Source organism: Lepus europaeus, chromosome 18 (assembly GCF_033115175.1).
Source record: "Lepus europaeus isolate LE1 chromosome 18, mLepTim1.pri, whole genome shotgun sequence".
Classification (NCBI taxonomy): Eukaryota; Metazoa; Chordata; class Mammalia; order Lagomorpha; family Leporidae; genus Lepus; species Lepus europaeus.
In genome coordinates, this window is record NC_084844.1 from 18184153 (window position 1) to 18210712 (window position 26560).

General features: G+C 56.3%; 1 protein-coding gene across 1 annotated transcript; it reads right to left on the bottom strand.

Annotated features, from left to right (window-relative positions):
* Positions 1-17128: 17128 nt before the first annotated feature.
* Positions 17129-23435, bottom strand: C1QL1 (complement C1q like 1). The gene is made up of 2 exons (XM_062216329.1): positions 22805-23435; positions 17129-17374 (listed from the first exon to the last, which is right to left on the bottom strand). The coding sequence occupies exons 1-2, from the start codon at positions 23399-23401 to the stop codon at positions 17195-17197; spliced, it is 777 nt and encodes a 258-aa protein (XP_062072313.1). The 5' UTR covers positions 23402-23435; the 3' UTR covers positions 17129-17194.
* Positions 23436-26560: the final 3125 nt, after the last annotated feature.

Consider the following 26560-nt stretch of genomic DNA (forward strand, 5'->3'; position numbering starts at 1 on the left):
CGCAAGAGCACTGCTGGTTTTGTGAGAAACTCCGTGCAGGTACTGTCGCTGTGGAGGCACAAGAGAGTTGCGGCCCCTCGCTGTCTTCACTGCCCCAGAGTGCTAGGGCTCCAGGGGCCCCTCTTTATTATGGGGATGTGCATTGTAGCAGAAGTTTGGAGTGTGTGGGGAGCCGTAAGCCAGGTCTTACCCTGTCCCATTCTGGGGCAGATAATTATATGGAGGTGAGGTGAGCCCTGTTGGAGCAAGGGGCAGAGGCGTGTCCCGTTGTGGGCAGTGGGAAGGGAACACTTGGGCTGGCTGGAAAATCTTGGGTAAGTCTCTTTTTTTTTGACAGGCAGAGTAGACAGTGAGAGGGAGAGACGGAGAGAAAGGTCTTCCTCCAATTGCCGCAGCGCACGCACCGCACTGATCCAAAGGCAGGAGCCAGGTGCTTCTCCTGGTCTCCCATGCGGGTGCAGGGCCCAAGGACTTGGGCCATCCTCCACTGCACTCCCGGGCCATAGCAGAGAGCTGGACTGGAAGAGGGGCAACCCGGACAGAATCTGGCACCCCAACCAGGCCGCTAGGCGGAGGATTAGCCTGTTGAGCCATGGCGCTGGCCTCTTCTTTCTTTCTTTCCTTCTTTATCCTTTCTTTCTTTTATTTTTAGGATTTTTATTTATTTATTTGAGAGGTACAGTTACAGACAGTGAGAGGGACAGAGAGAGAGGTCTTCTATCCCCAAATGGCCACAACGGCCGGAGCTGTGCCGATCCGAAGCCGGGAGGCAGATGCTTCTTCCTGGTCTCCCACGTGGGTGCAGGGGCCCAAGGACTGGGGCCATCTTCTACTGCTTCCCCAGGCCACAGCAGAGAGCTGGACTGGAAGAGGAAGAGCTGGGACTAGAACCAGCGCCCATATGGGATGCTGGGGCCACAAGCGGAAGATTAACCTACACCATGGCGCCGGCCCCTCTTCCTTTCTCTCTCTCTCTCTTTAAGATTTATTTATTTGAAAGGTAGAGAGAGAGAGGTCTTCCATCTGCTGGTTCACTCCCCAAATGGCTGCAATGGCAGGAACTGGGCCAATCCAAAGCCAGAAGCCTGGAGCTTCTTCCGGGTCTCCCACGCAGGTGCAGGGTCCCAAGGACTTGGGCCATCTTCCACGGCTTTCCCAGGCCATAGCAGGGAGCTATGGAATAGCACGCTGGCCGGGATCTGAAGGAGGATGGAGTGCTGGCGAAGGGACAGCTGTTCCTTGGATCTCAGAGGCCTAGGGAAGAGAATTTCACAGGGGAGTCAACTGAGAGGACGCTGAGAGGCCTTGGTCAGGTGGTCAGGTCTGGCCTGCTTTAGTGGACACAAATGGGAAACTCCTGGGCCCTATTCTGTAGATGCTGAAAAAGGGAGATTGTCTGGAACAAGACAAGAATTTTAAGGCCTAGAACTCAGACCAGAGGGCTGGTTGCAGATTTTTTTCCCTGTGTGTAGGCAGAAAGTATTTCTGGACTGATGTGGCTATGGGTATGAAAGGCAATAGGGGCCGGCGCCGCGGCTCAATAGGCTAATCCTCCGCCTTGCGGCGCCGGCACACCGGGTTCTGGTCCCGGTCGGGGCACTGATCCTGTCCCGGTTGCCCCTCTTCCAGGCCAGCTCTCTGCTGTGGCCAGGGAGTGCAGTGGAGGATGGCCCAAGTCCTTAGGCCCTGCACCCCATGGGAGACCAGGATAAACACCTGGCTCCTGCCATCGGATTAGCGCGGTGCGCCGGCCGCAGCACGCTACCGCGGCGGCCATTGGAGGGTGAACCAACGGCAAAAGGAAGACCTTTCTCTCTGTCTCTCTCTCACTGTCCACTCTGCCTGTCAAAAATTAAAAAAAATAAATAAAATAAAATAAAATAAAATAAAATAAAATAAAAAAATAAAAAAAAAAGAAAGGCAATAGGCTGTGTGTGCCTGTGAGCATCTCACTGCGTGTGATTGCCAAGGCCACCAACTCTAGATACTTGAACTAGGCAGGCAGACGCACATCTCCGCCCTGCAGGCACGCTTTCACTGCACATCCCTTGCACTGAGGTGTGGCATTAGCTGCTTCAGAAATGGCCCAATGTAGAGTGGTCCTTGAATCAAGTCCAGGATGTCCTTCTTGCCATCTCTAACCCAGGTGAAACTTCAAGGTCTGGTCCAGCACAGAAGCAAAGCATGATAAAGACTGAAAAGAGGCCACGTGGTTTATCAACAGAGAGCTCGATGGGTGGGCTTGTCAGGAGCGGGCCCAGAGCAGCACCAGACCAGGGTGGGAAGTGAGGAGCCAACAACTCTTTTAAGGCATCTGGCTGTCAGGGGAGCAGAGAAACAGGTGGTGGCTGGAGGGGAGGTAGGGTCAAGGGATGAGGGGTGGGTGATGACCAGGAGCTGGTGTAGGGTGAGCAGCTGAAGATTAATCAAGAGGTGTGATTGTCAGTGAATCAAAAGGTGGGAGGTAAGACGATCAACAGTCCCAGTTTGCCCAGGTGGGACCGAGGGGTTTTGTGGAGTGCTGGGCAGTCCCTGGCAAACAAGGACAGGCTGGTTATGGTGGTGGAGGGCACCGGATGCAGAGCAGGAAAGAAGGGGGTGAGGAGGGACACAGGTGCAGGAAAGTGCACGCTCGTGGTGCTAGGGTGACGGAGTCTCCTCTGTGAGATCGTAGCCACGATCACCCACTGGACAATTAGCTTCTCATTCCGCCTCCTGCCCTTGCCACTGGGCCCGATGCATAAGTACTCTATACATACTGGCTGAGAGGCTCAGTGGATAAAGAAGACAGGGTACTGTGGGCAGACCGGGGCAGAGAGCAGCGAGCAGGAGGGTTTACTGGGGAGTGCTTGGTCTTGGGATGGGCACCTGTGGAAGGGAAGAGAAGGAAGTGGAATGGGGCAGAGGGAGAGGTCGAGCTGGGAGCTCCGAAGCTGGGCAGACCCTCCAGATTGTCTCGAGCAGGGCCAGGGGCCCGAGCCTTTAACCCCCGTGCTTGTCAGTGGTGGGGGTAGGCTGCCCTGAGAAGGGAGCAGGATGGTGAACGAGGATGGATCCTTTGGCCTGGGGCAGCGCATCACAGCATCCATGGCAGGAGGAGAAGGTGGAGGCTTCAGGAGCGGTCTGCAACGGCTGCTCCTAGTGTGGAGTCGTTAGTAGGTGGCAGAGACAATGTGAGACATTGTTCTACTTGGAAGATGGGCTAGGGCTGGCCAGAGAGACAGGCAGATGACTGCCAGGGGAGTCCAGAGAGCCTTCACGAAGAGCAGGCAATGGACCCAGGCTTTTTTTTTTTTTTTTTTTTTTTTTTTTGGACAGGTAGAGTTACAGACAGTGAGAGGGAGAGACAGAGAGAAAGGTCTTCCTTCTGTTGGTTCACCCCCTAAATGGCCGCTATGGCTGGCGCGCTGCGCTGATCCGAAGCCAGGAGCCAGGTGCTTCCTCCTGGTCTCCCATGTGGTGCAGGGCCCAAGCACTTGGGCCATCCTCCACTGCCCTCCTGGGCCACAGCAGAGAGCTGGACTGGAAGAGGAGCAACCGGGACTAGAACCGGCGCCCATAAGAGATGCCGGTGCCACAGGTAGAGGATTAACCTAGTGAGCCACGGCGCCGGCCTTGTGGACCCAGGCTTTAAATAATGAGCAGGGGTTCTGCGGGTGGCAAAAGTAGCTAAGAGCCTAGCAGATCCACCTCCAGCTCTGCTCAGGCAGGGAGACTCCGGAACTCTCTTGGCCTGGGCAGTTTTCCTAGTCCAGGCTGGGGCTCCTCCCACAAGGAGCACAGGTACCCTCAAATCTGTCCTCCTTCCGCAAAGAGGCAGGAGCCCCAGCCCCTGCACAGGCCGCTCGGGCAGCAGGCAGCGTGGGAAAGGGTGCTCCGACTCGGAAGGAGTGAGACTCAACCCTTCCCCTGCCTGCGGGCTACAAACGGCGCTCACAAGGGCTGTGCAGGAAAGGGCAAGCAGTGTGACCCTGGGCAAGTTAGCAACCTCTCTGTGCCACGGTTTTCTCATCCAAGAAATGCAGGTGGTGATCCTAACTCCTCGTGGGGTCAGAGTGAGGCTGAAGTGAGTGAATACCTGCAGGACTCGGAACAGCCTGGGTACATAAGCTGCTATGACAGCCAGCTGTGAGGCAGACGTGAGCGCGGGCCTTGTTCCTGTAGCTCCAATAGTCCCAAGCCCTTGGAGAAGAGGCGAGGAAACGCTCAGCTGCCTGGGTCCACCCTCACCCCCACCCCCACAGGGCAGTTTCAGCAACAACTCTGGGCATGGGGGCTCAGATTTTGGAGGGAAATATGCTTGTCATAAAACTGCAATTATGAGCTAAAAGCTATAGGCCCCACTGTGTTAGTAAAATGGTGCTGTCTTATCTGTGGCTTATCTATACCCCAGACACTCTCCTCCCACCCCCCTGCCATTGCTGGAAGCCGGGTGACCAGATGGCCCAGCCACAGGTGTCAGCTCCACCCCTACCCTAATGGGATTCGATGCTCCTACTTCCCTGCCCCTCCCAAAGGTATTACGGGACCTGCTTCTAGCACACATGCTCCTTCCCTCCCGAATCCTCTCCCCCACCCCAAGTCCAGTGGGCTTCCCCCACCCGACAATAAACCTTTTCCTTAACTCCAGTGTTTGATGTGTTTTGTGTTGGCTTTACATTGGTGCTATGACTCGGATCCAGGCTCTCCCATTGACCTCACTCTCCTCCCAGGGACCTGAGCAGCTTTGGGATCCTGGATTTATGCCAGCCACAAAACACACCCCCGACCTCCTTCCATGATCTCCATTCACAGACCAGCCTTTCAAATTCCTGAGGTAAGACAGAGTGGGCAGAGGATCCTCCCAGTGTGACTCTCTTGGTCCTACTTGACTTCGCACTGAAGTCCTGGTACCTGATACCACAACTCCTATGGCCTCCTTCCTCTATGGACTCTGTGTCCAGGAAACAGAGGGTATGGGTAACCACTCAACCCCCTGTTTCCATTCTACCAGCTAAGCCCTGGGCTCCAGTGAGTGTGTGGGTGACAGCCTCTGTCCTCTGTTCCCATATCCTCCTGTAGGATGGCCATGGTCTCCGGGACACCCGATATCCACCCAGCCAACACTATGGGTCACCATGGGAGCTTCTCCGTCCTGCGTTCTGTCCAACCTTCCCCTCGGTCATCTCCTACCTGGACAACCAGTCCATGTTTGACCCTGACACTATTCAAGATCTTTATCACTTCTGTGAGCGTTTGGGAAAGTGGAAGAAAATCTTCTATGTCTAAGCTTTCTCCTATCTCAGCGCTAAACCTTCTCTGGCTCAAATTCTCTTAACTTCCAAAGCTCTTGCTAAAAAGCCAAGACCCCTTTCTTCTACATTCGCTGCTCCAGCTCATCCCGGGAATTCCAGCTCTATCTCAGAACCAGCTCTTGTCCAAAGTCTACTCCCCTTGCCTTACCTATGATCCTCTCTAACGTGGGAATGGGCCTTCACCCACCCCCTACTCTGCCCTCATCCTCCTCATCCTCCCACTGGTCTTTGCCCCTCCCCATCCTGTCCCAATTTTACCATAAGAATAGTGAGGGAGTGATGAGTCCACCCTTCTGTGCTCCCGGTTTACTGCAAAACAAATTAGGTATCCCGGGGCTCGCCTGCAGTGCCAGCATCCCATATGGGCACCACTTTGTATCCCAGCTGCTCCACTTCTGATCCAGCTCTCTGCTATGGGTGGGAAAGCAGTAGAAGATGACACAAGTCCTTGGGCCCCTGCAACCATGTGGGAGACTTGGAAGAAGCTCCTGACTCCTGGCTTTGGATCGGCACAGCTCCGGCTGTTGTGGCCACTTGGGGAGTGAACCAGTGGATGGAAGACCTCTCTTTCACTGTGCCTCTCCTCTCTATGTGTAACTCTGACTTTCAAATAAATAAATAAATCTTTAAATTAGGTATCCCACCCTTTTGATGCCTCTTGTTTTCTCATGAGCAAGCCAGACAGGACGGGCCTTGTAGCTGAATGTCAAGCTGACCTCACCAGGTCTCCTCAGTTCCTACAAACTTGATTCCTGGCCCATCAAACCAGCCGGCTCACCGGGTTAACTACTATTTCCAGACATATCTCCTTTTCCCTATTTGCCCCTTACTCTGTTGCCTATCAGATTCTCCCCCCTAGGAATCTCAGGAGGGGTGCCCATCTGCTCTGGTGGATGCCCTCTCCCATTAACCTAACACAGTGGTGAACAGCCTCCAGTAGACTTCTTGTCCCTGGCACATCGGCCCCTATCCCACAGTCACCTTTGAGACCTGTCTGGCAGCTGCCTGAACATTTTGTTTCAGAGGCTGTCCCAAGTAGCTGACTGCTGACCAGGGCATCATTGGCCTAAGGTGTTCTTTGGGTAAAAAGAAAAGTAGACTCAAATGTGATTAGACTCTGAACGATGTCCTTGGTAACTAGCAATCTCATGCATGAGAATTTGGTTCAGCCATAGCTAGACATTGTATTTAAAGGAATTTATCTCTTTTGAATCTAGAATGATCACTGCCTTTAAGAATATTGCTTTGTAACTCGCTAAACTTATTTTGCAATTTGTTTTAGCAGGTTTCTGATGATATATCAATGGGTAATCACTACTTGATGAAACAGCAATGGGTAATCAGTACTTGTTATAGCCCCTAAGGTAGATTTTGCAATCTCTGGTTTAATGTCACTGGTTTATAGCTAGAGGTTTATAAAAGGAGTAGAATTCCATATGAATGTGATTTTGACCTTAATTCAGATAGAAGTATGGTACAATATCAGCATCTTCAGTCATCCAGGTGTTATTGCTAAATGTAAATTGGGTAAAGGAAATGAGATAAATGTGTCTAAATATAAACTTTTGTACTCTCAGCACCTTACATTCTATGGAAAAACTACTTGAGTTTGCTAACATGTTTTCATAAATTGTCTACATAAAAATAGTTTGGGGCCGGCACCATGGCACAGTGGGTTAATCCTCCGCCTGTGGCACCGGCATCCCATATGGGTTCCAGTTCTAGTCCCGGCTGCTCCTCTTCCAATCTGGATCTCTACTGTGGTCTGGGAGGGCAGTGGAGGATGGCCCAAGTGCTTGGGCCCCTGCACCCATGTGAGAGACCAGGAAAAAGCACCTGGTTCCTGCTTTGGATCAGCACGGCTCCGGCTGTTGCGGCCATTGGGGAGTGAACCAATGGAAGGAAGATTTTTCTCTCTGTCTCTCCTTCTCACTATCTGTAACTCTACCTCCCAAATAAATAAATAAATAAATAATTTTTTAAAAAAATAGTTCAACACTGCTTGAAAGTAGCTAAGGTTAAAATTCAATGTGTTATTTAGAAAATGTCTGAATTTGGAGAATTCTAAAGGGTGATTTCTTTCTTTTTTTTCTTTTTTTAAAATTTTTGACAGGCAGAGTGGACAGTGAGAGAGAGAGACAGAGAGAAAGGTCTTCCTTTGCCGTTGGTTCACCCTCCAATGGCCACCACGGTCAGCGTACCACGCTGATCCGAAGGCAGGAGCCAGGTGCTTCTCCTGGTCTCCCATGGAGTGCAGGGCCCAAGCACTTGGGCCATCCCCACTGCCTTCCCGGGCCATAGCAGAGAGCTGGCCTGGAAGAGGGGCAACCGGGACAGAATCCAGCGCCCCGACGAGAACTAGAACTAGGCAGAGGATTAGCCTATTGAGCCTCGGTGCCGGCCTATGATGGTTATCTTAATGAGAAAGGCCCAGAGGCCTAAAAGGGTTAAATGTTTTATATAATCCTACAGGTGCTTTCAAAAATATTGTATGGAGTAAGCAAGTGCCTCTTCTTGTTGGCTAATGAGTTTATAATTTTAAAAGTTAGCTATTTAAAGTCTTTTGTCATCCACAGCTTGTGTTCTCCTCCAAACACTAAAAATCAGATTTGCTGTTCATAAAACTAAAACATTGTTGGTCCTGTGTTCTGCTGTGTCCTCCCATAGGTTCTGATGGATTTTTCCAGTGACTTCTATTGTATTCAGTACTTTGGGATGGCTCTGTAAGCAGATGAAGCCAATAAGGCACTACAGGTTCCAACTGAGAGAAAGTGTGGTTAGTTGAGGTTACTAAGAGCAGAAAGTAATTCAAATCAATTGGTAATTTAAAAAACAGTTAAAGATTTTTTTAAAAAGATTTATTTATTTGCAAGTCAGAATTAGAGAGAGGAGAAGCAGAGCGAGAGAGAGAGAGAGAATCTTCCATCCAGTGGTTCACTCCCCAGTTGGCCACAATGGCCAGAGCTGTGCTGATCCAAACCCAGGACCTAGGAGCTTCTTCTGGATGTCCCATGCAGGTGCAGGGGCCCAAGGACTTGGGCCATCTTCTACTGCTTTCCCAGGCCCTAGCAGAGAGCTGGATCAGAAGTGAAGCAGCTGGGTCTCGAACCAGCACCCATATGGGATGCTGGCACTGCAGGCCAGGGCATTAGCCCGCTGTATCACAGCGCCTGCCCCAAACAGTTAAAGGTTTTAAGACTATTACTGAAACGGCTTTATTCTATCTTGTGTGTCATGTTACACATGTGCACATATTGTATGTCTATATGGAAAAAGCTTATTAAGCACTCTATTTTAATTGATTTATAGATTAAAAACTGCTCATAGATTTAAACTGCTAAGTTAATCAAAGATACATTTTGGTTAGTGTGACCTGAATCTCTGTATCAGATGTTTTAAATTTATTGGTCGAAAGAAACTAAAACTGCTTAAGCCGTTGACATGTTTGTACTTGAGTTTGCTGGTCAAACAAGTTACACCATTTTATATATTTAAGAGATGTTTCTAAATACATGTATTCTTGTCTTAAAACTTATAGAAGGCATTGGACCTTCTGGTAAATGGTTCCGTAAGTTGTTGTTTAATGGTTGAAATTGCTTGCTAAGTTTTCACTTGATATTGTTATTGTCAGTAAGCGATCTGGGAAGCCTGACGTGTTCCCTCACTTCTCTATTCTCTTCAAGATGCGAAACTGACTCTAAACTGAAGGACTCTCCAGGATGTACAGTTTGATCTTTGGATCTTATAAAAGGGATGGCTGGTATTTTCCCATAATAATAGTGTAGCCAAAACGAAAGCTTAAATTATGATTTCGTGGCTAGATTTACTTTGCCATGGGCACAGTAAACAGGCAAAACCTCCCTTTCAGACCAAAAAAAGGGAGAGAAAGTTTTCAAGTGAGGACATAGCTTTCCTCATGGGCATTGTCTACCTCAGAAAAACCGCTCTCAGAACATGCCTGTGACTGTAGACGTCTAGTTTAGGCCACAAAGATCAGCGATGGGGCTGAGCACCCCCTTGACTTGCATCCACTTGAAGGTTTCCTCTGCTTTGCTTTGCAGGGGGTGGAAACCCTGGGGACTGGCTTTTTTCAAACTGGTTTTATTTTCCTCTTCTCTGCTTTAACAAAAACCAGGAGGAAAAGAAGGCTGGGCATCAGAAGCAATGTAAAGATAGGTGGCAGGCCAATTAATGGCTGCTCTGCACAGCGATCTGCCATCAGGGAGACCCAACAGGTCAGTCCACTGCAGTGGCTTTCGATGTGGAAGGCCTGGGCTTCAGCAGAAGGCAGCTTATGAAGAGCCCTGGCCGCTCTGCCAGCCAAGAGTTGGATCACTGGAAATGGACCTGCCCTGGAGTTGAAGGGCACCCAGGTCAGAGCCACAGATCTTGCTGGCTCTAAGCTGAAAAGCCCTTCACTCAGCCCAACTTCCAAAGTGACCACCGCCGCTGAGGGGATGGCCAAGTAGGGTCAGCAACATTGCAGGCAGAATTGCAGAGATGTTAGAGATGCCCCTTGCCTGTACCTGGCCAGCTCTCCTCCCAGGCCAGCTAGGTAATGGAAGTCAACAGGGTGCGTTCCCCAAGAGGTTCACACCTCCCTTAGGATGTACCCCGTGTGAAGACATAGACAAGCTTGATCCTCATAACTGACAAGGCCTTGAGGCCCACCGGATTATTTTCAAGCCCCTTCTGTCAATTTCTGTTTGCATCTCAATCAGAAAACTAAGTCATGGTTCAAAAGCAGCTCTCTTAGGTCCTCCAATAATGACTCTGCCCTTTGTTTTAGACCCTGTCTAGCCCACTCCGGGCCTCATTCCTTTGTAATCACACCCTCTACTGTTACATCAGTGGCCCTACTCCTGACCCGTGTGTATTGATGGCCCTCTCCCCCACTTACTGTATGATTGTCCAGACTCGTTCCACAGACAAACCCCTCTCCCCAGGAGAGACAGCGGCCTTTCTCCCAGTCCTGGCTGGGATCAGCTTTGCAGCCTCCCTCTCCCCGGTAGTGATGCCAGGAACAGCTTTGGGCCACCACGTGATCTCGACCAACAACTCCAAACAACTCCAGCAGCTACAAGAGGAGGTCCCTAGTCCACTGAGACCCCCGCTGGCGCCATCCGACGTCCCCAAAGCCGAATCACCTCACTAACAGGCGTGGTACTGTGGAACGGAAGGGCCTTAGCAGTGTTATTATTATTATGTTAGCCAATCAGGCCACGCAAAACCACATCCATCTAATAGTCTTCACCAGGGTCCAGAGACCCCCTCATTTCCTCTCTATAAAATCCTCTCTTTACTTGGTTAATGCCACTCCTAGGACCATTGGCTGCTATTCTCACCCTGGCCTTTATACTACCTTGTCTGTCTAAGTGTTTACAGGAGGTGATAACGGAACAAACCAAAGCCTTCACCAACCAGGCAGTCAACCAAATGCTGCTACAGGGATATACTCAGCTCCCCACCCAGGAGGTTGCGGCTTGAGACATCGCCCCTTGCCAGCAGAGAGTAATTCGTCACCTCATGTCAGCAGGAAGTAGCTTTAAAGACAGATCATTGTCCCTCCACCCCTCCTGGATTTTGGGGGCTGATATAACCCCATATAACATTTGCTTTATAAAAAACAAAAGGGAGGGCTGGTGCTGTGGCATAGCGGGTAAAGCCGCTGCCTGCAGTGCCGTCATCCCATATGGGTGCCAGTTCTAGTCTTGGCTGCTCCGCTTCCAATCCAGCTCTCTGCTATGGCCTGGGAAAGCAGAAGAAGATGGCCCAAGCCCTTGGGCCCCTGCACCCGCATGGGAGACCCAGAGGAAGCTCCTGGCTTCAGATCATTGCAGCTCCAGCTGTGGCTGCCAATTGGGGAGTGAACCAGTGGATGGAAGATCTCTCTCTGCCTCTCCTTCTCTGTGTAACTCTGACTTTCAAATAAATAAATTTAACAACAAAAAAAGGGGGTGGGTGGGAATGTTAGTAAAATGGTGCTGTCTTATCTGTGGTGCAATCTATGCCCCAGATAGCTCCTTGGTTCTAGCTCCCCTTTCCCCTCTCTCCACCATTGCTGGAAGCGGGGTGACCAGATGGCCCAGCCACAGGTGTCAGCTCCACCCCGACCCTAATGGTATTCAATGCTCCTATTTCCCTGCCCCTCACCCCCGGACTGCTTCCAGCACACGTGCTCTCTCCCTCCTGATTCCTCTCTCTCACTCTCCCCTCCCCTCCCCGGGCCGTCAGGCTTCCCTGACCCGACAATAAACCTTTCCCTCAACTCCGGCGTTCAGTGTGTTTTGTGTGGCCTTACACGCTCAGTCCAGCTCCCTCAGCAGCGAGCCCCGTGGGTGGTCTCTGAAGCCCTCTCTGCACTCCAGTGCTGTCCTGTCCCGGGTGTATCTGTGTGACCCCCCAGTGCTGTCGTGTCCCCGGTGTATCTGTGTGACCCCCAGTGCTGTCGTGTCCCCGGTGTATCTGTGTGACCCCCAGTGCTGTCCTGTCCCGGGTGTATCTGTGTGACCCCCAGTACTGTCCTGTCCCCAGTGTATCTGTGTGACCCCCAGTGCTGTCCTGTCCCCGGTGTATCTGTGTGACCCCCAGTGCTGTCCTGTCCCGGGTGTATCTGTGTGACCCCTAGTGCTGTCCTGTCCCCGGTGTATCTGTGTGACCCCCAGTGCTGTCGTGTCCCCGGTGTATCTGTGTGACCCCCAGTGCTGTGGTGTCCCCGGTGTATCTGACCCCCAGTGCTGTCCTGTCCCGGGTGTATCTGTGTGACCCCCAGTGCTGTCCTGTCCCGGGTGTATCTGTGTGACCCCCAGTGCTGTCGTGTCCCCGGTGTATCTGTGTGACCCCCAGTGCTGTCGTGTCCCCGGTGTATCTGTGTGACCCCCAGTGCTGTCCTGTCCCGGGTGTATCTGTGTGACCCCCAGTGCTGTCGTGTCCCCGGTGTATCTGTGTGACCCCCAGTGCTGTCGTGTCCCCGGTGTATCTGTGTGACCCCCAGTGCTGTCCTGTCCCGGGTGTATCTGTGTGACCCCCAGTGCTGTCGTGTCCCCGGTGTATCTGTGTGACCCCCAGTGCTGTCATGTCCCCGGTGTATCTGTGTGACCCCTAGTGCTGTCCTGTCCTGGGTGTATCTGTGTGACCCCCAGTGCTGTCGTGTCCCCGGTGTATCTGTGTGACCCCCAGTGCTGTCGTGTCCCCGGTGTATCTGTGTGACCCCCAGTGCTGTCCTGTCCCCGGTGTATCTGTGTGACCCCCAGTGCTGTCGTGTCCCCGGTGTATCTGTATGACCCCCAGTGCTGTCCTGTCCCCGGTGTATCTGTGTGACCCTCAGTGCTGTCGTGTCCTGGGTGTATCTGTGTGACCCCCAGTGCTGTCGTGTTCTGGGTGTATCTGCGTGACCCCCAGTGCTGTCGTGTCCCCGGTGTATCTGTGCGACCCTGGTGGCCATCTCTGGATGGCTTTCCATCCATCTCTGGAGGCTCCACACCAAGCTGGGCCTTGCCCACAGGAAATGTCAGCAACATTTACTGAATGAATAGAGCAAATCGAGACAGCAGCCGGTGGCCAGCACCTGGGGGGCGTCCCTGGGCCCTCATCCTACACTGGAGGCCCCAGAGCAGAAGGGTGAGGGAATCCAAGCGGGAGAGCAGGGGGCTCGGGGAGCGCCCTTCTCAGCACTCAGCTCCATATCCTGGTGCCAAAGGACGAGTCTTCCCTTAGGGCCCCCTCCCTTTGGGGCTGCCAGGGTCGGAGAACACGGATGTCTTTGTCTTCCTCGGCGATCACCATCTCCATCCCAGGCACTGACCTGCCGTCAGAACCTGAGTCACCGGGCTCGGGAGCCTCGGGTTGTAACCACGACACATGTGCATTTTATTTCATAGCTCACAAAAGAACTTACCGTCTTCCCACCTCACAACATCCTGCAGGTAGCCATGTTATGATCCATTCCCATTTTACACATAGCAACACTGAGGCTCAGAGAGGTGATGTATCACACAGATACACCCAGGACACGACAGCACTGGGGGTCACACAGATACACCCGGGACACGACAGCACTGGGGGTCACACAGATACACCGGGGAGCTTACATCACTCTCTGATGCTTGGTGAGGACTTGAACCCAGTTCTTCTTGTCTCCGTGTCCTGCTCTCTCTGGTTCTAGTTCTGCCCTGGACCAACCATTCCTCTCTGGGCCTTAGTTTTGCCAGCTGTGTAATGGGACTTGCCTATTACGTGGCTTTGAATCTCAATGTGGACAAATGAGTAGCGAGTGGACTGCACAGCGTAAGTGGGGGGTGAGGCCTCGTGTCCCTTTCTGCTCCACCCCAGCTGCCACCTCTCAGTCACCCTTCAACCCCCTTCCGGTTCCCAGCACGTGTAGACTTTTCACATCCACATTATTATCACCTCATTTGTAGGATTTAAGGTTACCTGGCAGGGAGCGAGGAGCTCACACCTCCAATTCTGCTTTTCAAATATACCTTCACAACTTGTGAAAATAACCTTATTAACAGCATCTAACCTGTGCCAGTTTTATCTGAGGGGCACCCAGGTAAATTCAGGCAGAGGGATCCAGGACATGGCACACAACATGGCTGACTGGTGGAAGGAAGCCCCGGGACCCCCTGGGATTTTTCTCCCAGACTTTGGGGGCCCTGGAGCTATTGTCAGGGTCAGCAGAACTCGGATGAGGCCCAGAGCAGCCTTGAGCGATTGGCTTCTCTCCTTGGGGCTTTGCTTCTGCCTGCTCCTCTGGCGCCTGGAACTCTGCCGGGAAACAGCCCCTGTGCCCCCTCCTCCCCCAGGTCCCCTGTCTCCTGGACGCTTGTCCGGGATTGATTCTCTGGACAGCTCCCCCTCTGAGCAGTAAATGAAATATCGGTTACCAGGAGTGAGATGGGAGGCAATTAACCCCGAGACCTGCCGGTGGCAGATGTGTTGTGGCACACCTGCCTGGCCTTCCTGCAAAGTCATCCAATTAGGGCAGCCCCCAGCGGCGGGCCCTGCTGTCCCTTCTGGTCCCCATAACCCCAGAAACCAGGGCAGCACCAGCCCCTAGGGCTGGCCGCTGCCTGGGCACAGGATGGCTTTGCCATTCTGGGTGTGGGTGAGCGCCAGGGGCACCTCTGTCCTCACACCCCTCCTGGTGTGGACATTGTTTGTTAATCACACTTGTCTTAAAGGGGGAGACACCAGGCTTCCTTTGTCCAGAGTCTTCCCAGCATGCCTCACTTTTGCCATCCGCCCAGCCCTGTCCCCAAGAATGTTCCAGTGCCAGAGAAGCCCCTGACTGAAGAGGAGGGGGAGACACAGTTTTCAAACTCCTTGTTTTCAGGGAGCCTCCAGTCCAAGGGCAGAGACTCAGCCCCTGCTCCGAGAGCCCCCAGCTGGAGGAAACAGGGTCCTCCTTCAGGGAACCCCCAGGCTAAGGGGGAGACCATCCCTGGGGAGACCCTCAGACCCTTCATGGGAGCCACGGGCTTTGCTGCTAAGAATCCTCAAATCCCTGGCGTCAGAACAGACACCCCTCATTCTCAAAGAGATGACAATTTGAGGAAGAAACACAGTTTTATCTGTGAGGTCTGACGGGAGTCACAGGTCTTGCCTTCGGGAAGCTTTCCAATCTGACAGCAGACAGCAGACGCAGTCCTTGCCCTCAAGTGTCCCAAGCCTGGGGGGAATACAGACTTTGCCCTTGGGGAGTCCCTGTGTGACGGGGAGACACTGCCCCACCAGGCTGCCCTGCAGCTGGGATGTTGCCCGCGCGACAAGCAGCTGGCACTGCAGGACACTCCCAGTGCTCTGGAAAGGTAGAAAAAGTCCTTGGCTTCAGTCCAGCCCCAGCTGTGCCACAAACTTATTGCATGACCACGGGCAAGTCACGAATGTTCTTCAGGCTGATTTCCTCATCGGCAAAATGAAGATTTTAGTCCCATCTCTCAAAGTGACAAGAGGATTGTCAAGTCACCAGACAGAAAAGCAAGCCAGCTAGCCAGCCAGTGAGGCGCTCCCTACAGAAATGATTAGCATGGCTTTATTGTAACGCAGGTCTTGCATCAGCCCCTGTGGGCCCTGGGGAAGGGTGGGGACGCTTACCCCCATACACACACAGGTGTAGTGGTTGGGTAATACCAGTCCAGGGTGGCCATTAAGGAATCACAGGGAGCAGTGGGTGGTACTGGGGATCAAGGGGGAGGGGGCTGCCTTCTAATCTAATCACTCTTCCCCCGAGACGCTAGTTGCAGCCAGACCTGCCAGGGGTTTTATTGGGTTTGTGGGGACCTGCAGATTTCAATCTCCAGACCCCACAGGGAAGGAACAAGCATTAAGCTAATTTTATTAAATGGCCACAGCTGGCAGTGGGGGGAAGTAGGGGAGAGAAGGGAGGATAAAGAAAGTCATTCAAGTCCGCTAGCCACGACAAGGGTCCATACATGGGGCCTGGCCAGGAGGGAGTTACCCCTCCTTCCTGTCTCTCCAGCTGAGCCAGGCCGGGGAGGGGAGGCCAGATGGGACCTTCCGTCAATGGAGAGCCTTGGATTCTCCGGGAGGCTCAGCCCATGGCTGCTGCCCAGGGCACATGTTTGTGAAGACATCAGGCCTCTGCAGGGCTGCGGTGGGAGGGGAAGGGCAGGACCAGGCTGTCCCATTGCCACCCTCAGTTCTGCTTTGGGGATCCCAGGTCTTTATGGAACACAAGAATACAGGCTAAGAGTGTGGTCTTTGGTTCGAATAATGACGAGTGCCTGTTCCTAGCTGTGCACTGCTGGCACGTTACTTAGCCTCTCCGAGCCTGTTTCCCCATCTACAGTGGATGAAATAACAGCACCCACGTCAAAGGGCATGAAAGCATTGTCTGCAAAGCTACTCCCCAAGGACATGCACATGGTGGAATAACACGAAGTTCTACACAGCATCTATTCATCAGCTATAACTACTTAGGAATGCCCTAACTGTGCGACCAGACCTTAGCCCCAGTTCCAGGAGGCGAGGGAGGCAGTGTGCCTTGGATTCAAGAGCAGTCACAGAACTCAGCAACCATGTCACAACAGGCAAGCTAGTTAACCTCCCTGGAGGACTAAGATCCACCTATCCAGCCTCCTAGGACATACCCGAGAGCCTTCTGAAAGCTTGAAAGGGACGTGCAGTCAAAGCTTTGTTTATTGAGCACAGACACAGTACCTCTTTAACCCTCAGTCACATGAGCTAGGTCTCCTTTAGTGATGAGAAGACTGTGACCTAGAGGCGAAGCCCCCAGACAAGCACGTGGCCGTGCAAAACCTGTTCCTTTCCGCGGTGAACGCCAACCCAGAATTCAGTCTGAGAGGAGCGACTTGCCCAGGACCACACACACACTAGTACAGGGACCAGATGCAAAGCAGGGACCTCTCAGTGGAAGATGACCTCATCCGGCCCGCTGCGGCTGTGGGGGGCATTGGGCCTTTTGGGCCATCTCCCCCAGGAGCAGTTCTCATCCTGGCACCTGCTCCTCCTCTTTCCCTTGGAAGTTCCCCCCAGGCCCCTTCCCCTTCTGGAAGAGGGCAGGATCCAGGGTGCCCTCCCCAGGGCACAGACTGAAACCCCCGCGGGGTGCAAATGTTTTTATTATAGCTTTGGTCAGACCCCCGGGAGCCGGAGGGCAGCTCATCAGAGCACAGGAAGCAACTCTGCCACGACCTCTCCCCGGGCGGGGTGGCACTGGCAGGCAGGGGGGCGAGCAGTGAACAGTCCTATCTGTACAGATAGACAGCGCAGGCGGGCGGGCGGGCGGGTGGACGGGGCCGGGCGCGCGCTGGACCCGGCTTGGCAGATAGCGGCGGCCCAGGCGGTGGTCAGCGCTGGCCGAGGGCGGCGTAGCCTGGGGGCGTGGCGGGGCGGGGGCGGGAGAGCGCGGGCGCTCAGTCGGAGTAGATGATGAAGCCCGAGAATGTGCTGTACTTGTTGCTGTTGCCGCCGTGCGCCTTGCCGCCGTCCAGCTTGATGAAGACCTCGTCGCCCGCGTCCAGGTGCAGGATCACGCTGTTGCTGGCGTAGTCGTAGTTCTGGTCTGCGTCCTGGGCGATGGCGCTGGCCCGCACCTGCCGGGGGGTGGTGGGGTAGGGGGTAGGGACGTGAGGGGGCCACAGGGGGACACTGAAGGCCTGGGAAGCCGACCTCCAGCATCGCTGCACCCTGCGTCTTGGCAGGTGGGCATGGAGGAGCCCCGGGTTCCTGGGGCGGGTCTAACCTGGGCCTGAATCCAGAGCCACGTGGAATCTTGCTCCTAATTCCTCTGGGTCATACAGTCTGGCCCACCGGGAACCCCAGGGGTCCCAGGACACCCAGCCAGGAAGTCTTTCCTTGCAAAGAGGAATTCCCTGAACTTCTGCAGGATGGAGAGCCTACACTTCTCTCCTCATTCCTCTCTGCTTCTTCTTTTCTTTCTTTTTTTTGACAGGCAGAGTTAGACAGTGAGAGAGAGAGAGAGAGAGAAAGGTCTTCCTTCCGTTGGTTCACCCCCCAAATGGCCACCCTGGCTGGCACGTTGTGGCCGGCGCGCTGTGCCGATCTGAAGCCTAAAGCCAGGAGCTAGGTGCTTCTCCTGGTCTCCCATGCGGGTGCAGGGCCCAAGGACCTGGGCCATCCTTCCCTGCACTCCCGGGCCACAGCAGAGAGCTGGACTGGAAGAGGAGCAACCGGGACAGAACCAGCGCTCCAACCGGGACTAGAACCTGGTGTGCCAGCACCGCAGGCAGAGGATTAACCTAGTGAGCCGCGGCGCTGGCCTCCTCTCTGCTTTAATACGAATAATGAGGGGTGGACATTCAGCAGTCCAGACGCTCACAACCCACATCCGAGACTCTGGGTTTGATACTCAGCTCCAGCGGATGGGAGCTCTCCATGTAAATCCGTCTCTGCCTCTCAAATAAATGAAAAGTTTGGAAAAATCATGGTGATGCCTTACACTTTAGTCACCCATGCAACCATCAGTGATAGACACAGGGGGATCCCTGGCCCCACACGGGTCTGGCAGCTGGGCCTGGTCTTTGCACTCCTCACCTGAAGTCCACTGGAGTCTCTCACAGGAGAGGCCTGGTATTTCTTTCACCTTCCGTGGTTTCAGTGGGACTCAGGTGCCAGCCTCCAGGGAGGGGTTGCTATGGCCCTGCGCCTACTATGCTGCCTGATGAAAAGGACTTCTAGCCCCTCCCGTCTCGCCTCAAGGGTGGTGCAGAGGAGCTGGGCGGAGGGAAGGGAATCAGGGCCTTACAGCCCCCTGCCATCCTCGGGCTGATCTGCCATCTCACCTCGATGGGCAATGGGCAAGGACAGGCAGGACCATGAGTCGAGTACCAGCATTTGGGCTTGAAGCCTGCTGTCACTTTTGAGAGCTCTGAGTACATCATAAGAAATTGGAGTGTGCTGTGGAGATGGAAACATTTCCTCCAGGCTTTCTTCTCTAACAGCTGAGGTCTGGGGCCTCCCCAGGATATCAGAAGAGCCACCTCCTCCAGGGTCAAGGCTCGGGGATGAGGGCACTGCTTTGAGGGGGTTCTCGCACAGCCTTTGCATCAGCCCCTCTCTATCCTGACCCTCCCTGAAGACAGCCCCCCCCCCCCATCCCAGGACTAGCATCTGGGCTGGACCAAGCCAGATGAGGGGAGGGGCCTCTCCTCCCTCCTGGGCTGGAGGCAGAACCGCAGGGCAGCTGGGCCAAAGCTGCTGACTCAGCAGCGATGCCGCAACCGAGAGGACCCCACGTATTTGCACGCAGTGCTCCCTCTAAAGCCCAAATCCCCCCAGTCCTGGCTCTCCTCCCCTCAACCTTGTCTTCCCCAACCTGGGAGGGCACTGCTTGGGGACTTCAGCTGGGAAAACCCCTGGGCTGGGGAACAGAACGAGGGAGGATGCTGTCCGTGGAGCAGCTCAGCTTTTCGATGTGGGAAGGAAGGAGAAGCCCTCGCCTCACCACTGCCACCTTCGTAAAAGCCTTCTCTGATGGTGGAGAGAAACATTCCAATCTTGATGGGGCTTTGAGCCACCAGGGAAGAGCTGGCTGCAGGCAGCCAACTTCTGCCTAGTTCCCTGGGCTCTAATCCTGGTAGTATTTATTATTACACATGCATTTCATTATCCTTGCTAATAAATTACTACTAATAACAATTATTTTTATTGCCCGGATTAATTTAGCCTTAACTCATTAAAACAGTGTGCTCCTTAATAGCGAAACCCATTAGAAAACAGTCATCCGTCATCAGGAATCTCCTGGTGATGTGACAGCCATCAGAACTGTTATGCTTATATTTATTATTTATTCATCACCATGATTGTTGCTGTAATTATCCTAATTATCCATGGAGGCAGGGAGAATTAATGCCCTTCCATCTTTAGGCGGTGGGGGTCCAGGAAGGGAACCCAGGACTCCCAATTCTTGGCCCAAGACTGGAAACAATGGAGGCAGCCAGCTCCTCCCGGGGGCCAAGGGCAAACCTGGGGACTTGCAGTTGCCATGGAAGCAGGGAAGCAGGTCTGTCCTTGTCATAAAGGGGTACCATGGAATCACCACCTTAAAGGCTGTCAGGAGGGGAAACTGAGGCAGTGGTCTGACCAGGGGAACTGGGTGGAGTAGGGGGTATTCAGGAAATGTGTCCATGCCCCCAGATCAATGCTGGGATCTTGGCTGTGCAGGTGTGACTCCCCACGCAGCCAGTCGGGACCACAGGGAACACTTGCTCTATGCATGTACCAGGAGCCTACTGGCCAGGCACTGTGCTCTGTGCTGTGAAAGGTATTAGGGGCCAGACAGGCTAGCCAGGGGCCCTTCCCACCATCAGGTGAGAGAAGGATCTCAGGTCTTTATACTTCAGCCCTCAATTTATATGTGCCACCAGCTTCCTCTCGATCAGCCTGTGTTGTCCAAGCCCTAGCCCACTTGGCACACCCCCCCTTTCCCAAAGCCCCCTCCCTGGACAAGCAGCACCCTGGCCAGAGGCCCTGCATGGCCGACACAGCCCCTGCCCCCAGCCCAAGTTTACTGGGTTTTGTGTCCTGCCTGATCCGTCTGAACTGTGGATCTTAGGGGCAGCTGCCGGCAGTGCACCTCGCCCCGGGCAGCCCAGAGCCCTTTCCTCAGGCTCCGCACGTCCTAATGACCAGGGCTCGGTGCCAAGCTGAGGGGCCTCGGAGAAGGACAGAGAAGGGATCTCCGCACCCGGCACGCAGGCGGCCACCCCCACAGCCCCTCTCACCTGGAGAAGGGCCAGGGCCCAGATTCGGCTCTGCCTGCCCCTGAGAAATTCTGGAAGCCCCTCTGCAGGCAGGGAGCCAGGAAGAAAGGCACAGAGCTTGTGGTGGGCCTGGTTCTCAAGGCCTGCAGGCACAGCTCCTCTCCTTCTGTTCCCACCCACGGTCCCGCCTGTGCTCATCTCTGCTCACGTGAATGTCCGTGTCCACCTCTGTGCCAGCCTGTCCCTACACCTGAGCTTTTATTTCCTCCCTAGCCAGGTCTCCTCGCCTGCAGAACCCAAGCTCACCAACGTCTCCCCCAGCCAGGTCGGTGTGGGCCAGGGTGGAGCCACCTGGGAACAGGAGCTGCCCATTGGCGTCCCAGCCTCTTCTTAACAAAACACTTGTGTGGAACCGCACAATGACTACTGTCCCCCTGCATGGGCCATGGAGACCTAAAGAGCAAGTGCATGGAGCCCCCGGTACCAAGCCCAAACCTGGCTCCTAGCAGGGGCTCCGCGAGGAGCGGCTGATAAGTTGAATGAGTCTCCCAGGACAAGGAAGGGAGAGACTGTTCCTCTTGGGTTCTTTTGGGTGAGGCCATCCGGGTAGCTGTGAAAGAGCTGGGTCCTTGAACCCCTAGTTACAGCCACCTCCTTTTTTCTATCATCCTTGATTCTACCTCCACTGAGCACCCCTTCTTCAGGCTCAGCAATGCCCTATCCCTGCTGGAGGGGAAAAAGGGGGTTTTGGGGAGTGGTTTCACCTCCCCGTGATTGAAGCAAGCAGCCCCACCCCAAACAAACGCCATCATCAAGGCCTCCTCTTCCCTCATTTCTGGGACCCCACTGCGCCCTCCTGAGGTGGCGCAGGGTCTAAGGGCACACGGGTGGCCTGGTTATTGCCTTTATATCCACACGAGCCCCTGTGCCCCGAAACCTCAGCTTTGTGCCAGCCCAAACTTTCTTCAGGAGGGGAAGAACTTCCACTGATGAAGGTGACATTGGTGCATCCCTTATTGATGACTGATAAGGGGAATTGTGGGGCCGTCTGCAGAATGCGCACTTGCTGGATACTGGGGGCCTCCCATTTGGTCAGGAACCAAGGACAAAGAGGAGAGACACAGGAGCCGCATAGACACAAGTGAGACAGCAAGAGACAAGGAATAGACGAGAAGGGGGTCAGACCCAGGGAGAGGGGCCAGAATCCCAGAGAGGGACAGACAGATACAGAGATAGAAGAAAAGGCAGAGGAGAGGCAGCCACTGGGGTGGGAGGACTGTCAAGGGGGCAGGGGAGAGGGGAGAGGGGACAAACTTCTGAGCACGTGGTGGCCTTTCTGCTAACTCCCCTGCCTGCTCCTCCCCCACCCCCAAGCCTTGCAGACCCCAGGCCAGCAGAGCCTCAGGGTAGCGCTGCCATGGGAGGGTCTGGGGTCCCAGTCTGAGGCAGATTCCTTCCAGCCCCTGTCAACCCAGCTGCAGTTCTGACCAGGGCTCATCTTCTTCCAAGAGAATGCTCAGCCTGGCCACACCCCCCCTCCATGGTCCCACACCGTTGAAGGGGAGGTAGTATCCAGGAGCTGGGTGGAGGTTGGTCTCAGGGCTACTGTTCCAAGGGGAGTGCACACCGTTCCCACACACTCAATGCCTTCCAGCTCTGGTGTCTGGAATGGGGACAGGGAACGGGGGAGATCCACCCCCCTCCCAGAGGCAGAATGGGTTGGGAGACCAAGAGGAGGAGTTCCCATTCCTGCCCTGTCGCAGGAGGAAAAACTTTCCCCCTGAGGCCGCCTGTTTGCAGTGGGTCGCTCTGACACAGTAGGAGGGAGTTGGCACTCCCAGATTTTGCTAAGGGTGTAAGAAAGATCCCACGGCCCCTAAGGCTCTGCACACCAGTCTCGCTCTGCCTTTGTGCCTTAAACAATTCCTGCAGTCCGCTTGCACGCATAGCGCCCCGCGGCGCCGCGGCTGCTCTCCCACCCCCTACCCGGGGCCCCAGAGCCCTTCCCTGCCCTCCTCCCCTTACCGCCCGTTGTGGCAGTCTGAATCCCCCTCCCAGGGCCAGGACCCAGCAGCCAGGTACGCGCCCGCCCCTGTGCTCTGACTAGATGCGCCCAGCACCATCTATCTGCCTCGGAGCCAGGGCCCGGTAACCTAAGACTCGGGGATGCCCGCTGGCTCCGCCCGTCCCGGCTCTCGGGGCCGCGGTGAGGTCTCCATCTGCCCTCGCCGGACTCCGATCCCGCACCCGTGTGCCCAGGGCGCCCTGCCCCCTGCCAGCCCCACGCCCCGCCTGGCCCACCTGGCCGTTCTTGCACAGGTCCGCCCACATACTGGTGCCGTCGCCGCCGCGCATAAGAACGTGGTAGGTGAAAAAGTAGGTGCCGGGAATGTTGCACGTAAACTTGCCGCTGGCCGCGTCGTAGTTGTTGCCCAGGTTGGTGACCACGTCGTCAAACTTGAGCACCTCGTACCCCTCGTGAGGGTTCTTGAGGCCAGCGTAGAAGGCCACGCGCGGCACCGTGGTGTAGGTGGCTGTGCTGATGGCGCCGCTGCCCCCGGCACCTGGCAGCCCGGGAGGACCTGGCTTGCCTGGCTCACCCTTCTCCCCTGGCGGCCCCACGGGGCCTGGAGGACCGGGGTCCCCAGGAGGCCCCGGGGGTCCCGGCTTGCCCGTGCGACCCGGCTTCCCCTGGGGGCCCTGCACCAGCGTGGAGGGCGGGGGCGCGCCGCTCTGCTCGCTCAGGGCGTCGCCGCCGTCGGGCCGCGCGCCGGCGCCGGGGCCCCGCGCGGGGTACGGGTCGCACACCATGCGGCAGGTGCCCAGCATCTCATAGTGGCCGTCCGGGCCGCCCGAGCTCACCAGCACGGGGATCAGCACCACCAGCACCAGCAGCATCACCACGCCCGCGGCGGCCGCCAGCAGCGTCTTCCGGCCGGCGCGGAGCCTGGGGAGCGCCGGGCCGCCCGGCCGCGCCGTCGGGGCAATGGTGCCGGCGGGCGGGGGGCGCGGGCGGGAGGCCCGCGCTCAAGGGCGGTCCGGCGGGGCTGCGGGCATGGGGCCGGGCCCCGGGCGCCGCGCTGCGCTCGGTGCGCTGCGGAGCCCAGCCGCCGGCTCCTGCCTCGCGCCTCCCTCCCGCTGCGCGGCCGGACTGAGCCCGGCGGCCGCCGCCTCCCGCCTCGCGCCTCGCTCCTCCCGCCTCCTGGCGCAGGGGCCACCGCCCCCCCGCGTGGCCCCGCCCACTCGCTCCGCGCGGCTCGGCGAGCGCGAGGGGTGTGGCTGCGGGCGGGGCCGGCGCCTAATTGGGCCGCGGGCGCCTTGGTGGGCGGGGCTGCGGGGCGGGGGCGGGGCCCGGAGGGGCCGCGGGAGACTGAGACGGGGCAGCGGGGATGGGGTTGGAATCGGAGAGACAGGGAGGGAAGGGCAGAAGAAGGAATGGAGAGTCGGGCCACAGGGAGAGCTCGAGAGCGCCGAGGGGAACCGGGAGAGGCGAGGTCTCGAGGCTCGGTCACGAGGAAAAGGCAGGGCCGGCGGGGTGCCCCGAGGGGCCTCGATGCGCAGGAGGCGCAGGGGGAGGGGGGGACCAGAAAGAAGGTTCTGAGCGGGAAAAGCTGGGGAAGGAAAAGGAAGGGTCTGGAGGAAGCCACTCCGCCCTCCGGCGTCCAGGGTCGGGGCGCCCGGCGGGATGCGCCTTCTCCCAGGAGGGGCAGGCTCGTCAGTCCCTTTCCTCACTGCGCTGCTGGCCCCCTTCCGCCATCTCCCTGAGGACCCCGAGGAGATGGGCACCCACGTCATTCCTGCGTGCTGACCGGCAGCCGCAGTCCCTCCGCTGCTCCCCCGCCCTCCCTCCGCCAGGGCCCCCTGACTCCTCTCCCGTCAGGTCTTCCTTGAGCTCAGCAAAATGTTTAGGTTGCATAAACTAAAACGCGTCTGCTTCCATCAAAGTGTGTGTCACCTTATTTGAGGCCCAGCTCCCGAGGCGCCACGGCTGTCACCCTCCAGAGTCCGGCCCACCGGGGGAGGGGGTCCTAGCCGGCGGCCGAGGAGTGGCGCCCGGGCCCTCTCTGTTCTCGGGATCTCGCTGGGCACCCTCCCACTCGCGCTCGTCCCCGCTGACCGCCGGCCGCCTGGGCTCTCCCGTGGTAAGGTCCCAGGAAAGGGGCGCGGCGGCAGCCCGTTGGGGGCTATGACCTTGAGAAGGCGCTGCGAACGCTGGCGGCTGACCTGGGTGGCGTGACCCCCGCCACCGAGGAGGGAGCTTGCAAATACTCGATAAGGAGCATTATCCGGGGCTTACTGCGCGCCAGGCCCTATGCCGAACGCTTCCCAGCCATGATCACTCCTGATCTTCGCAACCGTTCGGGAGTAAAAAGCTCCTAATGATTCTCACTTTACAGATGAGGAGCTGAGGCTTCGGGAAGTTCAGAGATTTGTCCCAAGTCGCACAGCTCGTGAGTGGAAGGGCCGGGACCCCAGCCCGCAGCCCGCTCCAAGCCCTTCCAGCCTCCAGGTGGTGCCGGCTGCCCACGTGCCTCGGAGGGGGCTCAGGGCGGCCCGACCTCCCCCCGCTGCGGAAGACCCGGGCCCGGCGCTCCCCCACGGCGGTCTCCTCGCCGTGATTTCCCGAGGGGCACGTACGCGGCCACCCGCGCGGGACGCGTCCCGCCCCCGACCGGGGCGCAGCGCAGTCACCCACTCCGCGCTCGCCTGCCCGCGCCGCGCCCCCGCCCCGAAAGCGCGCCCGCTCCCCCGGCGCCGCGCGGCGTCTCTGTCAGCCCAGCCGGATTCTCCCCGCTTCGCTGGAGTGGAAAATAACGGCTTCAAACTTTGCGGCGAGAAGCTGGTGCCAGCACTTTAATTAACAGCCATCTTGGCCTGTGAGCCTGGGCCACCGGTTGGGCACCTCCCCAGGGCAGGCAGGGCCCCTCCCCGGCCCCGCCCACCCCACGCCCCACTCCCCGTCGTCCGTCGCCCCCTTTCCTGGGAGATGAGGGCCTGGCAGACTTGGGGGGCGGATGATGCCTTGAGGGACGTATCCCCAGCTTATTACCTGCGGGCCTCGTCCGCTCTCCAAAGCCTGGAGATGGCAGATTCTGGAATCGCAGGCCAATCCCATCAGGCGCTTTTAGGTAATTCTCCTAACCCGTGTCGCCCAAATGTCGTTCTTTGGGAAAAGGCTGGTTATGAGAATTGGATGAGACTGTGTATCTGACCCCTATTATGCACCCAGTAAATCGCCTCGCTACCGGGGGGCCTCTCCCTTTGGAGCCCCTGGCCCAGCCCCTCCTTGCCTACCACCTGACTTGGCCCTGGAGGCGGCCCATGGGCCTGGCCTTGCAGGTTGAGAGATGGGACCCAATGAGAGAGGAAGGAACCCTGGAGTTCTGGCTCCCCCGCCTCCTCAACAGTCTGCTGAGACCCGGGCCCAGGTTTTCAGAAAGGGGAGGAGTGAGCCCCAGTAGGAAGGGGGAGTAGCACGGTCTGCAGCCAGGCGCTGCTGGGGCGGGGGCTGATGTTCCAGGTTTTGTTTTGTTAAGATTTATTTATTTACTTAAAAAAATCAGAGTTACAGAGACAGAGAGAGAGGAAAGATCTTCCATCTGTTGGTTCACTCCCCAGATGGCTGCAACAGGCTGGCCAGGAGCCAGGAGCTTCATCTGGGTCTCCCACGTTGGTAGCAGGGGCCCAAGCACTTGGGCCATCTTCCACTGCTTTTCTCAGACCTTTAGCAGGGAGCTGGACCAGACGTGGAGTAGCCTGGACTCGAAACATTGTCCATGTGGAATGCTGGCGTCACAGGCGGCGCTTAACCTGCTACGCCACAACGCCAGCCCCTGATGCTGTGGTTTGAGTTCAGTCTTGTGTGTATGAGGGGTGGGGTTGGGGTGCTGGGTGTGCGGGGGTTTGTGGAGGGTACAGGGAAGGTGGTAGGTAAGGCTCTTATGCATGAGTGACTTTAGTGGCTGCTCCGCGGTACTTGGGGGTCCTCTGACTGCAGGTGTGGGGTGTGGATGTGTAAGAGGCCGCGTTAGCGTGTGCCTGGTGTGGGAGTGGTGA